This window comes from Leptonotus elevatus, chromosome 3 (genome assembly GCF_054856555.1).
Source record: "Leptonotus elevatus isolate MCC_2025b chromosome 3, RoL_Lele_1.0, whole genome shotgun sequence".
Taxonomy (NCBI): Eukaryota; Metazoa; Chordata; class Actinopteri; order Syngnathiformes; family Syngnathidae; genus Leptonotus; species Leptonotus elevatus.
In genome coordinates this window covers 24983113-24999748 of record NC_141241.1, presented here as the reverse complement: position 1 = coordinate 24999748, position 16636 = coordinate 24983113, and the positions used below count along the sequence as shown (strand labels likewise).

The window sequence follows — 16636 nt, the reverse complement described above, 5'->3', positions numbered from 1 at the left end:
GAAGAAGAATCAGCGAAGAAGACGAACACTTTCTTTTTCAACGTTATTGCAATCTACAGAACAAACATGGTTTTGTATATATCGAAACAACATGAAGAAGACGAACACAGGAGAAGTGACAATGGCGGCTGATTCAAGTACAACACCGCTTGTTGAACGTGGGAATAAAGAAGCAAAATATTATGCTGCAAAAGCATAAGCAAGCAAAGGAGGCTGCGCAAAACGACTACGACACGGCTATCCGCCATTGTTGTTGACAGACTGACGGTTCGCGCGGTCACGCGAGAATTGACGCATAAGTCATCTATCTGCGACAATGTGTCGTCTTCGAGCTGCGACCATGTTTTGTGGAAAACACTACTTCACTTTTATATTTTTATGCAGGATCGTGAGTGGTCGGCGGCAACAATGAATACACAGAGACTGATATGCTTTGCTAGAATAATCGTGCCTTTTAGTCCCCGCAAACAGCAATCAACACCTGGGCTGTGCTAGAATAATTGTACCTTTTATTCCCCGCAAACTGCAATCAACACACTTCAACGGTAAGCAGCAGAATATGATCATCATCAGCGTTTACCTTGACACTAGACCGGAGAGCCCACAGTCCGGGTAAAACGAGCTGCAATAACGGCTGGGCAATGGTATGTATTCCACAGTGGACTCCGCCCGGACCGTGTGCCGCTCCGTCTTTTATTCGTTAACAAAAAGTTGTGAACGCGAGAAACTCCCAGACACTCTCGAAAACATGTTTGCGAAGCAGGGAAGGCTGTTCTTTTGAAATAACATGTATGGATTATATATATGGGAAACAATCACTTTCCATACTGGTCGATTATGGGAGGGTCATCAAACAACAAAACTATAACAGGGGTATGGGTCTATAATGAACCCATTTTTGATTTGGACAAATGTGCCAGGTCCAATGCGTTTTCTGTAAATATTTTGAGGTTTCATGAGTCCAGGGGGTGGAATGAAGGGGAAAAAAAACATGGTTTGATATGTCCTCATGTAACCTCTTATATAAGGATATGTTGTTGTCCTGAACTGTTGTACGAATCCAGGTGCCCAACAATTTGTAAATAAAGAGCGGGATCAGCCTGGGAACTCTTCCTTGTTTATACTACAATCTTCCCTGCTTCGCAAACATGTTTTCGAGAGTGTCTGGGAGAGGGCTTGGACAGCCCGGTTTCTCGCGCTCACAACATTTTGCTAACGAATAAAAGACGGAGCGGCACACGGTCCGGACGGAGTCCGCTGTGGAACACGTACGATTGCCCAGCCGTTGTTGCAGCTCGCTTCACCCGGACAGTAGGCTCCTCGGTCGAGTGTCAAGGTAAGCGCTGATGATGATCATATTATGCTGCTTAACGTTGTAGTGTATTGATTGCTGTTTGCGGGGAATAAAAGGTACAGTCATTCTAGCAAAGCAAGTTGTGAATATTGCTGTTTGCGGGGAATGAAAGGTATAATCATTCGAGCACAGCGCAGGTGTTGATTACTGTTTGCGGGGGATAAAACGTACGATTATCCTAGCACTGTATAAATGTTGATTGCTGTTTGCGGGGAATAAAAGACACAGTTTTTCTAGCAAAGCATATCAAGTCTCTGTGTATTCATTGTTACCATCGACCACTCACGATCCTGCATAAAAATATAAAGGTGAAGTAGTTTTCCACAAAACACATACTACTCAACAAAATAATATAATATTTTGTTAATATCAAAGCAGGGATCACTTCCTATTTTTAGCACTTTTTTTGTAATCCATTCAACAACTGCAACAAAGTCAGACTGTTCTAATAAGATGATTTTATCAAAATTTTTAACAGCAATCTGTTACGTCATGTTTCAGCATTTTAAAAATACGGCTGGAAAAAAGACACTGCACTCTCAAAAGAGAATTGTTGAATCAATTTAAGATTACGAATTGAATTGTTGACAACTTAAAAAAAAAACTTCAACTGGTAAAACATAATTGAATTAAATTAGTCCAAAGTGAATATTGAGTTTAATTGTGTGTTATGTGTTCATTAAACTATTATATATTCACCTGAATTAAGTTAATCCAAAGTGACTCCAATCCAAATAATTAAGCTTAATGAACTCATAATTAATTCAACTTAATATATTCACTTTAGACTAACTTAATTGAATCATGTGTTACCAATTGAAGCATTTTTTTTAAATTGGTCAACAATTCAATTTGTAATCTTTAATTGGTTCAACAATTCTCTTTTTAGAGTGTGAATGTGACACAAGATCTCCATGACAACACAACCTTTCATGCAGTGCATGGGCCAGGTTTGGGCCAGTAGCACATCTTAAAATTTGATATCAGTTTGTCATGTATGGGCCAGAGCTGGGCCAGCAGCAGAGTTTTAATTTGAAATTGGTATGTCGTGTATGAGGTGGACCAATTTATTATACGTAAAGTAAGACAGCATGTGGACCAGAAGTGAGCCTTTTTCTGTTGTCAAAAACACACTGGGCCTGTGAGTACACACTCACACACACGCACACATGCACACACATACTCACGCACATACTAAATAAATAAAAATAAAAATAAAATAAAAATAAAAAAGAGCAATGATGATGACATGTTGAATCGGTAAAATTACAGAATGAACAATACTGAGCTCTTAAAAAGAAAAAAACACACTGGGCCATGTCAGGCGCATTCATGTTTAACCGTAAAGTCATGCCGTGTGTGGGCCGGACTCGGCCCGTGGAAACAGCCAGAGGAAACACAAGCATGCGGCCCAAGTATGAGCCGAATGAATTTTTCTACCTGGGGCCCCCCTCGTTCCCCATTGGATGAGATGGCCCAAAAAAAATTGTCACTGCCATCTAATGGCCATAGTTAGTCATTACAGTACATGATCAGTTTCATACTGAGAGCACAGCTTGCCAAGATATTGCTCTGCAAATTCCCATTAAAAATGTAGTTTTTGGGAATTCCTGTTGGTGGCGCTATACGTTAGGGTTGTAGTGCTGGGAATTTCCGAATCCGGTAGACGAAGAGTTAACCTCTAAAGCCTGGTTCACACGGCAAGATTTTAAAATTGTTGGCCGACTTCCAAACTGTGAGAGACAACAGGTGAAGAGAAAAAATCACGAGAGTAACAGTTTTGAACGTACCGTGTGTGGTGTGCAGCCACACTGCACAATCAACAGACCACACACAAGCAGAGTTCATTCATGAAAGTGACGGGAAGACTCGCAAAACCTCTCGAGATTAAACGTGACTTCTGAGTCAACACACATGCAGGACCAGTCGCGATACTTCCTGGTTTTCAGCCGATAAAGCAGAATAAATAGAAAAGCCGTTGTTTAAAGGAGTTTAAATTGGCTCTGGGTGGCGAGGCATCACTTGCCCTTGGTGCTGGCGGCAAGGGTTCGTGTCCTACCGGGAAACGGTACGTACGTTCATTTGTGCAGTATGTGTGTGCTTATATAAAAAATATAATGAAATAAAATTTTAAAAAGGAGTGTAATGGCTCAAGCACGGACTTTCTGTTGCGTCATGCTGTTTTTATTTTGGAATCCGCACCGGCTTTCTCGCTGGCTCGCTTTCTGATTGGCTTCGCATCACTGTCAACTGGCTGTGCATTGGTTTGTCCTTGGGGCACACCGCACATGGAGTGAAGTCGGGCCAAAACAATCTAATATGTTGAATATCCCCAATTTCAAGTCGGAGGTCCTTCGGAGCGCAGATATTGGGATGTGCCGTGTGTGGTATCAACACTTACGGCAAGATTATCTGTTAAGATTATCGTTTGCGAGTCGGCGAGTCCTTACGATTGTTGGGAGGGCCAATTCTCCTGTCGTGTGAACCAGGCTTAAGCTGAACAAAGAACTCACAAAATTGTTAAGGACTGGACTGTATTGTGCTATAAAAATTGTCAAGTATTGGCATAATTTATTCATACCCACTCAGGTTTCATCTATTCTTCCTTTGAGAAAGAATGAAAAAAATTGTCGCAGGTAACACGCAATAACCGGTCCCTTTTGGTGTCATTATGAATGAAAAACGTGTCACGGAAATACATGCATACATGTGCTCATGATAATAAATGCTAATAAATATTAGAACAAAATTTGCAGTATTATTATTATTATTGTTCACGTCGCGATGACTCCCGGCCGCTAGACACAAAACATTATGTCACTTTATGTTAAAAACAAAACAAAACAAAAAAGAAACACGACTGATTGTCACCTAAATTTATGAGTACATGGCAGACGTGGAAATCTGGAAATATTAGAACGGAATTTGCAACAATATGTTAGCTTTTTGTTTTTCGTTTCGATTTTAATGCCGCACATCTTTAAACAGAGCGCGCTCCGCCTCAACAAAAGTGCTCTCTCACTAAAGTGTTTGGGCGTCAGAATGAATTTATGACTGGGACCTTGGAACGAACTTTGCCGACACATTCATGACAAATTACGATGAATTACGACGGGATTACGAGCAAATGCGCATGTTGGTGAAACAATCGGTTCGCAAGGCAATTTCAAACATGTTAAAAAAATAATGGCGACAACTTCAAATAACTCCGAACACAAATGCTACATATTCCGACCAATTCCGAACCCTGTCGAACTCTGTCGAAATGCAACTTTCACAACGAGGAGATCGAAAAGGCTCGTCTCCTTTTCCCCCCAATTTTTTTTTACCTTCTCCCACATCGCTCCTCTGTAGATATGAGATCCGACGATGGGCATATAAAATTCTTTGGACTTGACACGCTGGACCACTGCGCGCGAACCGTCAGTCTGTCAACAACAATGGCGGATAGCCGTGTCGTAGTCGCTTTGCGCAGCCTCCTTTGCTTGCTTATGCTTTTGCAGCATAATATTTTGCTTCTTTATTCCCACGTTCAACAAGCGGTGTTGTACTTGAATCAGCCGCCATTGTCACTTCTCCCGTGTTCGTCTTCTTCATGTTGTTTCGATACGTGCCATGTTTGTTCTGTAAATTGCAGTAAAGTTGAAAAAAAGATTTGTTTGAGGAACGAAGCCGGACGGGGCCTAAATATAAGCAAACTGATGAGACAACGAGGAAGATCTCAAGGACTTGGAACGCAATTACGGGGCTGCTGACATTTTTCACCTTTTTCACCATCACATTTTTTTCCACCTCCCGCTTCACTCAATGTTTGCCGACGATGATACGGAGCAGGAAGTCGCTCACGAGATGCTGTGACTATCGCGAGACCTACAGCGAGACCAGAAACCCTAACATGGCGGCGCCCTGCTGCTAAGATAGAACTAGCTCTATTATACTAAACTAATCCAAATTTAACCATCATATATCTTGGCTTTTCTCTTCTCTCTTTCATCCGGCAGATCTGAAATACCACCCAACGTGGAGGACCTTGAACGTTTCATCGACGGATATTTTTACAGCTGCGCGATGGAGGATCCTTCCGTCGAGAAACCGTCGAAGAAACCTTCTTCGAAGAAGAGGAAAAACGACTCAGCGACGGACACGGACGACCTAACCACTACGGACGTTTCGGTCAGTGTGCTGGAGTCCATAAATAAAAAACTTGACGTCCTCGGCCTCATCCTCGAGGACGTCAAAGAATTAAAGGTAAGCCTGGAATTCGTCAGTCAGCAGGTAAGTGTCCTTCAACGGGAAAATGCCGAGCTACACTCTTCACTCGCGGCTGTTTCAGCCGAGCTGGAAACTATGAAAAAGGAGAATAAAACGCTAAAAGAAACAGTTTTAAATGTCCAATCCCGTAGTATGCGGGAGAATTTAATATTCTCAGGTATATCCGAGAATACCTCTGATAACCCAGAGGTTGAGATAAAAAAATTTATGACGACGTCATTAAAAATTCCTCAGGAGACGGTAAATAACATCTCTTTTGACCGGGTACATCGGCTTGGAGCTCGTAGAGGCAACAAACCCGTCCTATTATTGCCAAGTTTGAGCATTTTAAACAGAAATTATTTGTTAAAAGTAAAGGACGGGAGCTTAAAGGGACCTCATTTGGAATGAATGATCAATTCCCGAGAGAGATCAATGAGCGGCGAAAGGTACTGTTTCCTATAATGAAACAAAATAGGCAGGCGGATAAACGGACTACGATAGCCGTTGATAAGTTATATATCGATGGCCAACTATTCCGGAACCCCAATTCCACTCCCTGGCTGTTCTAATTGGCATTGGTGGAACTAAACTTAGTTTGATTACTAGGTGTATACATATACTGTATATGTGGTTATAAAACCAAAAATATGAATACTTATTATGTTTAGGCTATATTATGAATATAATATTAAAAAAATCTCGCTTGGGTTACTGGTGTATTGTTATGTTTAATCCCCTGTTAATTTCCTTCACTTTCACCTCCCTACTCGTTTTTATTTACTTACACGTTACCTTACACGTTACCTTACACGTTACCTTACACATTACCTTACACGTTACCTTATACGTTACCTCATATTTTACACAAACTATATAAATCACCTAACCACTTTGATTCTATCCTATAACATGCCAGTGGTGGCAAATGGCCTATACAGATATATACATAGGACTGAGTTTATATTATTTGTATGCATAAATTAGTTCTGGTTTCCTGGAATGTTTGTGGCGCTCGCTCACAGGCAAAAAGAATAAAAACTTTAGACCATCTCTTAAAATTAAAAGCAGATATTTGCCTCCTACAAGAAACCCACCTACAAAAATCTGAAGAAAAATTACTTATTGATAAAAATTTTAGCCAAGCGTACTCTGCCCCTTATAACAGTAGACAAAGGGGAGTCTGTATACTCATACATAAGAATTTACTCTTTACTCTAAATAATACAATAACAGACCCAGAGGGCCGATACATTATTATTCAGGTGACTATATTTAATAAAATATATACATTCGGTAATTTATATGCCCCTAATAATGATGATCCGGCCTTTTTCCATGAATTTTTCTCTAAGCTGTTTGAATTAGCAGCGAACTCTACTATTATTATTGGAGGAGACTTTAACACAACCTTAAATCCATTAATAGATCGTTCTAATAAAACAACATGTATAAGGCGATCACAATCTACAAAAGTAATAGGGGAATATATGGATGACTTTGGCCTCGTCGACAGCTGGAGACTTAAAAACCCAAATAAGAAGGAATTTACCTTCTTTTCCGCTGTGCACCGGTCCTTTTCAAGAATTGATTTTTTTCTTACAAATAATTCTATTGCTGATAAAACCGTTACAAAAATACATCCTATTATTATTAGCGACCATGCACCAGTCTCCCTTTCCCTACAAGTTGATTATACCTTTAAACCACCACCTACATGGCGTTTTAACATCTCACTACTAAACGACGCAGAATTTGACAAAATTATAAGAAAAGAATCGGCAGACTTTTTGGAAATAAATGACTCTCCAGACCTATCTCCAGATCTTCTCTGGGAAGCTGGGAAAGCAGTAATTAGAGGTAAAATTATATCATATTCATCTTATAAAAAGAAACAGGATCAAAAATTAGAAAAAGACTTGGAAGATAAAATTAAACAACTGACGGATGAGTGCGCAATAAACCCAAATAACCAAATATGGACTGACTTACAAAATACAAAAATACAGTTAGACGATATGTTAACTAAAAAGACAGAGTTTATAATACAACAATTGAGATACAACAACTTTGAATATAATAACAAATCAGGTAAATTTCTTGCAAACCAACTTCAACGTAATCGGGAAAAATCGCTTATAACGGCTATTAAAGGGACAACTAGTGAATGTACACAATCACCAGAAGAAATTAATCAAATTTTTTATAATTATTATCACAACCTATACTCAGAAACTAATAAACCTAACCCAGAGCATATTGAGGCATTCCTCAGTAGCTTAAATAAACCTCAGGTAACTACTGAATATAAAGATATGTTAGATGCACCACTTACTATAAACGAGTTGTACAGTGCTCTAGATAGTATGGTTATCCGGCTATATTTTTAAAGCACTTCTGGTCAATGCTTGCTCCACTATTCTTAAGAGTAGTAACAGAAATTAAAACTAATGGTCACATACGCCCACACATGAATACAGCAGCAATTAAACTTTTATTAAAGCCAGAAAAAGACCCCACCCTTCCATCAAGTTACCGTCCGATTTTACTAATTAACACTGATATTAAAAATTATCACTAAGGCTTTTACATCTAGATTAGAAACAGTAATCCCGACAATCATTCATAGCGACCAAACAGGCTTTATTAAAGAGCGTCACTCTACTAATAATATTAGAAGGCTCTTTAACCTTATTAGTATGTCACAGCGGCATGATAAAAAGGCAGTTATTATATCATTGGATGCAGAAAAAGCTTTTGATAAAGTTAACTGGTCCTTCCTCTTTGCTGTTTTAAATAAATTTGGCTTTGGGAAGTCATTTATTCACTGGGTGTCAGTATTATATGATTCTCCTAAAGCTACTGTTACTACTAATGGGATTATATCTAAGAGTTTTACTCTACAGAGAGGCACAAGACAGGGATGCCCACTGTCGCCTTTATTATTTGCAATATTTATTGAACCGCTTGCATTAGCCATACGCCAGGAAAGAATGATTCAAGGAATTCACTCTGGGGTAACAGAACATAAAATTAATCTATATGCCGATGATATTTTACTTTATTTAGAAAAGCCTGCTATTTCGTTAGGGGGAGTATTTAACTTAATAACTAAATTCTCACAGTTATCAGACTATTCTATTAACTGGACAAAATCAACACTTCTACCTATTACAGAAAATTCATGGAACCCTGCAAGCCAGGACCCATACTACTCATTTCCTATAGGTAATTTAAAATACTTAGGCATAAAAATCTCACCTAAATTAACTGATTTAGTTCATTTAAATTTCACTCCACTTCTGGATAGCATTTATAGTGACTTGGAGCGCTGGAATAATCTTCCTATTTCTCTAATAGGACGAATAGCCACTATTAAAATGAGTTGTTGGACTCAGCCGTTACAAAATTTTACTGGAAAAAAAAGAAGAAGCAAAGATTAGTCTATCTACTCTTCAGAAAAATAAATCCAAAGGAGGTCTAGAGGCACCAAATTTTATGCACTATTATATAGCCAACCAGCTACAATATATTATTTTATGGGCACAACCCAATAGAGATACTAACTGTTTGCTGGAACTAGAACAGAAGGATTGTAATAACCTCAGACTCCTAGATTTACTCTTTATTACAACATCGATTAAGCGACATAACTGCTTTAAAAATCCAATGATTTCCGCCACCCTGACTGCCTGGTGGAAGGCACTAGAAATGACAAAAGCCCAAGTGGAGCCCTGCGGGCTTTCTCCCCTATGGCATAACCCCGACTTTCAAATTAACAACCAATCGTTTTATTTGAATGTGTGGGAGCAGAAAGGAATTACACATCTCCACCATCTCTTCTCAGATAATATGTTTATATCATATACATCCTTGCTCCAAAAATACAAAATAAAAAACGGAAACTTTTTACATTATTTGCAAGTTAAAAGTATGATAAAGAAACAAATTCCAACACTCCAGGGTACGCTCCAACCGCCTGTTTTAGCTAAAGATATTACCAAGCTTTCTCCGACAACAACAAAAAAACTCTCAAAATATATAAGTTACTTTCATATACTGATAAAACGTCTTTACCCATCTCGAAATGGGAAACAGACTTGTCTATAGCTCCGGAATCTGTCTTTTGGATTCAAGTTTGTGAAAACGTTTTTAAAATGACAAAACACACAAATTTACAACTTATCCAATATAAAATTATTCACAGAACATACATTACTCAATATATGATGAAGAAAATGGGACTCTCAGACTCCGACATTGTTCTCCAGTGTTTACAAAACACTACAGACACTTATTTTCATGCTTTATGGTTATGTACTCCGGTTATGTGTTTCTGGACTAAAGTCTTAGAAAAACTTTCCGCTGTCTTGGACTGTAGGATACCGTTCTCTCCAAACTTGTGTTTGCTAGGTGACTTAACAACAACTGACTTACCACATAAACAATTTCAATCTATACTTGTAGCCCTTACTATCGCAAAAAAAACAATTCTTGTTAACTGGAAAAATAAACAAACTTTGAATATCGACCAATGGTCTAACCTCCTCATAAATCATATTTTAATGGAAAAAATATCTGCCTCACATAAAAACCAAATGTCAAAATTTAAAGAAACATGGTCTACGTACATAGAATTTTTTAACCTAAACTTGGATCTTAATTCTGCCTGTTAGCGAGAGCCACAGCAGCGTTATAACTTGCATTGATGTTTCTGTATTTTCTGTATTATTTCTGTATTGTAATTTGTAACTAATGGTTGTGTTTCTATAGTCAGGAACCCGGCTGCTGCCAGCGGGATCGAGCGGATTCGCCTCCGATGGGCACCAGGGGTTGATATTCGGATTCACGGCATGCCAGTGGGTTCATTCTGTGGGTGCTGTCCCCCCTGGCTGGGCGTGGGCGGGTCTGCCCCTCTGTTGGCTGCTGGGTGGCGGCTGCGTCTTGGCCGTTCCCTGGGTCTCTTGGGGGGTGCTGCGTTGCGGGGCGTTGCGGCGCCGCCCGTCGCTCTGGGCCCGGCGACGCGGTTCGAGGCCTGTGGGCCGCCGGGGTGCCCGGTGGGTCCCTCTCCCCTCCCCCTTGCTGCCTCTCCCTCCTTGCCTCTCCCCGCCCGTCCTCCGCCTCCCTGTCCCTTCTCCCTCGTCACCCTTCCTCCTCCTCTCCCCCTCTCTCTGCGGCCCTGCCGCTGCCCCCTGCCCTTCTTGTCGTCTCCTTCCCCCCTCCCTTCCCCCTCCCCGGTACGCCTTCCTTCCCCTCCCCTGGGCCGGGGGCTCCATCCATGGCCCGGGTCTCAGTGCTACGGGGGCCGGCGGGGGTGGCTGGGGTTTGATGTCATGCCCGCCCCGCTCCAGTGGGCGTCCTGGCACCTCGGGCGGGACCCAGTATCCGGGGGGCGAGCCCTATCGCCCCGCCGGACGGGTCCCATATGCCCGCCGGGGTCCCGGTGGGGTGGGTGGGGGCTTGGTGGGCCGGTGCGCCTCCTGCCCCCGCCCGGTTGGGGAGGGCCCCGCTGGTCGCTCCTCTTAACTCACTACACTAGGTTTGCACAATACACTTTTATAGACATATAGGGCACATAACACACTTTGGGGGGTGGGGTAGGGTGGAAACACCGTCTTCACCCTACAACTCCCCTCCAATTTTAATACACCACACAACTTGGGGGCTGCCGGTTGGTCGGGGGTGGGGTCGGGGCGGCTTTGTTGGGGGGGGGCGGTGGTGGGGGTTGCGGGGTGGGGGTGTGGGGGGTGTCTGGGGGATTGGGGACCTGGGGGCGGCTGGGGCTGGGTTGGGGTGGGTGTATGGGGGGCGGGGGTCGTGGGGGGTGCGGGGGTTGGGGGCCGGTGGGGTGCCTGGCGGGCCTGCAGTGCCCCATCCTGCTGCGTTGGGTCGGGGGCGCGGGCCGTGTTGGGGCGGGGCGCGCTCCTGCTCCTGGGTTTGCTCTCCGTCCGGTGGCCCTGGCGGGGCCCGGGGGTCGTCCTTTGGCGCTGCCGCGGCCTGGGGGGCCCTGAGGTGTTGCGCTTGCTCTGTTCCGGCGGGGGTCGACGGCTCCCCTCTTTGGTGGAGATTTTCATGCATGCCAGATCCACCACACCAGCATCTACCGAAACTCAGACACAATCTGTTTCCTCCTCAGGTCATTGAATCGGTGGAGGCTGGTGTCTGTGGATCTCACGCGGCTTTGTCTGTCCTTCCTTCCTTTTCTCGGTCTCTCCTTCGGTCTCTTGAGGCCTCCCTGATTTTATGTTTTTTGGATTTGTTGGGGTCTGGATGTTTCTTGGGTTGGGGAGGAGTTCTGGTGGGTGGTGTCTGGTCGGTGCTGGATTTCACCTTCCTTGGTTTTCTTTGGTCCCCTCGGGTCTCCTGACGGCGGTGTTCGGTTTAGGTGAACGGTATGAGATTTTTTCTAATAGGTTTTTTTGGTGAGCTAACAAATACACGCACACACACACGCACGCACGCACATACACATTCTCACCCACACACACACAAAAAAAAAAATATACATATATATAAAAAAAAATAATAATAATAATAATAAAAAAACAAATAAAGAGCAATGATGATGACATTTCCGAATGAACAATACTGAGCTCTTTATTAGAAAGAAAAAGAAAAAAGAAAAAAAAGAACAAGACATGAACAACAAGACAAGACACAACATGAAACAAAGTCAAATACAAACGTAAAACAAAAACAAGGGTGATGAGAAGGAACCTTAATGACAAAAGTCACACAATGACTTCTTTAAAATGTATTGATTTATTTTTTCATTCGAGTATATTTACATTACTGCATTATATAAATAAGTGCCAATGCGTTTAAAATGATATGCTGAGTCCTTCAATGTGCTGTCGTGTGACGCACGTATCACTGGTGACCTCAATGGGACCTCTGTCATGAAGTTTCTGATTGGTAAAAACCAAAAAAGCAATTAACAGGCTACATTATCCAGTAAAGCAGACGCGTGTTTTACAGCAAGTGTTTCTTCATAAAGTATCAGACAAAGTGTTAACTGACAGCACTCGTAAAGTTCGTTGACACGTGCATAATCATTGGCACTCATCTCTGTCGCAGTGCCAAAACTTGTGACAGAACTATCTCTGGCAACGATGGTTGGTTGGCCATTTTTGCTGAAGTCATATCTACAAACAACACAATTTAGCGTGTGGGTTTTGTCATCAATTTACATCACCACAATATTAAATTATTATAAAATAAATGTTAGCATCCCATTGCAGATGACCATTCATGTTTTTGAAAATTTTATATAACAAATTACAATATATATTACATGTACATATTATCTATGGATCAAACATCTGTTGTGAGTGGATGTTAGAAAACAGCAAGTTAAAGGCGTGTACATAGAAATGGATGGGATCATGGTTGGACAGATTTACTCACTTGCCGTAATGCATCACTGAGTCAAAATCATAGGGTGTACCCAAGTTGTTTGTGTTTGCAATCTGAAAGTTTCTTTCCACACCTGCATACAAGGATAAAGCAAAACAAAACATGGAACTTCATTTAAAATTCTTTCAGTAAGACGTAAGACACATGATAATGTGAATGCCGTTCTGACAAAAAGTATCCATCATCCAATTGACAGTAAGCGTGAAGTGGTTACTTTACACCAGCAAATTTCCGGAGCCATTTTACAATATGCTCTCAAGTGCTTCCAGTACTAGTTCTGTACAAGATATGTTGACAAGCTGACCTGGTTGAATGTTCTGAAAATTAATGATGACGTTGTCGTCTCTGTCGGATCGGACGTGCTCATGATGGAATCCAAGTGCATGGAGAACCTCGTGCTGCACAATGTATTTGAACACACAACCTTTTTGCTTGGCCTATCTGTGCTCAAGGTTATTTTAGTTGTCGAAAAAACTAAAACAAAAATTCCAAAAACAATATAATTAATATAATAAAATAAAAATGAAAATGCTTCTTAAAAAAACAAAAATGAACTGAAACTACATTTTATGTTTACAAAACTAACTAAAATTAAGTCTAATTATGGTAAAAAATGTCGTCTTCGTTTTAGGCTTTGGTAATTAATTTAATACATGAGCTTTTGGGGATGACTTCAAATGTGATTTTAAGTATATTTATTTCGATATTAACTGGAACAAAGACGTTTGAAAGTGTGTCACACAGAAGTAATGTCATTTAGCAGCAGCCAATAGAAAAACACCTTCAGATGACGTCGCTCCAATTTTGCCTGCTTGACTTTTGATGGCTCGGCTCACCTGCTTTTTCATTTAACTCAGTCCAAATGCGACGCTAGGTAAGAAATGTGTTACTTTTTTTCATTTTACCATGATGTTTATTAAATATTGCGCAAAAGTAATACACATTAAAAAAAGATAACAACTAATACTGAAACTAAACTACAGTACAACTAAACTAAAACTCAACATTTAAAAAAATTAAATAAAACTAATGATAACCAACAAAACCACCCTGAAAACGAATTTGAATTAACTGCGAGTAAATGTACAAAACAAAACTTGAAATTAAATAAAAACTAACTAAAATTCCAAAACTGTAATAACCCTGTCTGTGCTGCAGAGAATTTGGTTTGCTCACTAGTAACTGTTGTGATTGTAAAATGTGTGACTTCTTTATTATTGTAATCCCTTCATACTGTTGAGCAAAACAAGAAAGTGATCGGTATGTGCAATATGACTTCACATGTCTAATGCAACGTATGGTATTCCGCAGGGTTCAATTCTGAGGCCTCGGCTGTTTTCATTGCATATGCTGCCCCTGGGCTCTATCTTGAAAAAAACAACGGTGGTTGTTTTAAAGTGTTCTATAAATATCAAGTTGAGTGATGGAAATCAGCATCCTAACTGCATGATTTGCAATGCCAAGTTGAGCAATTCTAGTCCATCAACTCAAAGTGGAGGACTTTTTTTGTGTGCACATTAGCTGGAAAACAATAGCATTGACAAAATAAAAACTTGAACCAGTTTAGTCAAGGTCATAGAGTTGCTAAATGCTTATATAATTCTTACCCAGTGTCAGATATGAAGGATATAAAGTTTGTATCCTTTTTAGTCTTCTTGACAAAGCGAATGCAGGTTGTGTGCTCTCCTTTTTTTAACTCTTTCAGGGCTTTTTTTATTGTTCTCTTCTGTTTTCTGGCTGCAGACACACACACACACACTCATTGATCAAAGTGTTACTTAAAGTAACTTTTTAAGGATGAGTCACTTTGTCACGAAAGTAAAATTTATTTGACATAATAGCAAATCTTACAGTGGACAACATTTTAGCTCATCAATGGAATATCTTATACAAAAACAATTGTCAAAATATGACGATTAATTTTTAAAAATTAGCTTTTTTTAAATATATATATATATATATATATATATATCCTGATGTTAAATACAGTAGTATTATTCATGATTCTATGCAGTGTGCGGTCATCTAATTTGACGTTTCTGAAGTGGGATTGGTCTCAACACGTCCCATTGTTTATTTAGCGGGAAAGGACGCAATTGCCAGATACATCAGCTTATGGTAAGTTTCATCATTTATCACTTTTACACTTAACATTGAGGTCATAGCGCCCCATTACAAAGCCACTGCTGGGGTTCAAACCCTGTTTGGGTAAGGGGGGTGGGCTTTGTATGGATGGGCATCTAGTGTTCAAATCATGCCAAACAAATAATTTGACGGACTTTCTTTGGCGATCCCTGATGGGAACAAAAGTCACAACAATAACAAGTAAGGGTTACATTTTGACTTACTGAACACATTGGAGATTTCATAGGGGATTTTGACTTTCCTTCCGGTTTTAGGCCATTTACATCCCGCACTGGTGCAGGGGACAGCATTCCTCAAAATACCATCATCGTTGTCCGTGTTAACCATAATGTCCCCGTGTATCAGGTGGGCGGCTGTAGAATGACAGACAACAAATATTCAGACAGTGAGGTATGTCATGTTTAACAGAGAGTGTCGTTCAAACTGTCATTAGGTCAATATTTCCATAATATGTCTGCAAAATGTTGCCTTTCATTGACATGTTTGATTTTTCAAATGAAAATACTTACTTGAGGTAACATTTGCGTTTGCCTTTTCAATTTTCACAAAAGTCCCAGATTCTTCTGGAAAAATAACGACAACAAAATGCAGTCACAAAGAAGCACTATAACAGTTGTACAGTTCCATATGATTTTACGTACCAGTTGTCTTTCTGCTTTTTGTATTTATTGCGACCTTAAACAAACAAACAAACAAATAAAAGATAAATCAGTTTTTAAATCTTGTTTTCATGGCTGTTTCATCCTAGTTCTTCAGCTCACAGATCCCTCTGGTGTATTGAAACAACATAATGAGGCTCTCAACAGTGGCATTAACGGTAAAGCTTGAGTTAAAAAGACGGACCAGTTGCAGAAGATAAAAAAGTAAAAAGAAAAAAAAAGAAAAGGGATTTCTATAGGCACTAAAGTGGTTTTGTGTTCATTTTTATGTAAAGGCATATTAAGCAACAGGAGAAAAATCCTTTAGATCCAAAGATGGAATTAGAATGTTCAGAACGTTCACACGTTGTAAATCATAAATACTTTTTGGCATTAAAATTTTGAAAAATATTAATGTACTTAATATTTATTTTTTCTTAATAACAACACGATTTCAATGATAACAACTGCCAATAATTCAAATACATTCATACATACAATAATTGAACAATTGATATGAAATCAACCCATACATACCTGGCAAATACAATGCCAAAAGTTTAACTTAAACTTTGAAAACACCAAATCCTATAATTTTCTAATGCTAAACAGTTTATTATGGGTTTGTAAACTTGATCTTACTGGAGAAACAGATGCAACAGACAGGAGCAGAACAGTGATAACAATTGGCGTCATGGTGTTGCTGTTGTCTAAAAATGAAGAAAAAACTGAAGGTAAATCGTTAAAAGTGTGTAAGTATGTGTGAGAGAGAATTTGAAGTCAAAACAATGCAGGTAACAAAGGAGTCATTTTGTCTTACCAGTGCTGCCAG

At 40.1% G+C, this 16636-nt stretch overlaps 1 protein-coding gene across 1 annotated transcript; it reads right to left on the bottom strand.

Annotated features, from left to right (window-relative positions):
• Positions 1 to 12496: 12496 nt before the first annotated feature.
• On the bottom strand, positions 12497 to 16636 carry LOC147177526 (uncharacterized). The gene is made up of 8 exons (XM_086070540.1): positions 16625 to 16636; positions 16447 to 16532; positions 15808 to 15841; positions 15676 to 15729; positions 15370 to 15519; positions 13013 to 13094; positions 12626 to 12750; positions 12497 to 12513 (listed from the first exon to the last, which is right to left on the bottom strand). Coding segments are annotated over exons 2-8 (501 nt in total). The 5' UTR covers positions 16501 to 16532; positions 16625 to 16636; the 3' UTR covers positions 12497 to 12511.

Excerpts from the sequence above, each read along its gene's own strand:
- LOC147177526 (XM_086070540.1), bottom strand. The coding sequence starts at position 16,500 with ATGACGCCAATTGTTATCACTGTTCTGCTCCTGTCTGTTGCATCTGTT. Across the intron at positions 15,520-15,675 it reads AAACGCAAATGTTACCTCAA|CCGCCCACCTGATACACGGG; the intron begins GTAAGTATTTTC and ends GTCATTCTACAG. Across the intron at positions 12,751-13,012 it reads TCAGTGATGCATTACGGCAA|ATATGACTTCAGCAAAAATG; the intron begins GTGAGTAAATCT and ends TGTTGTTTGTAG.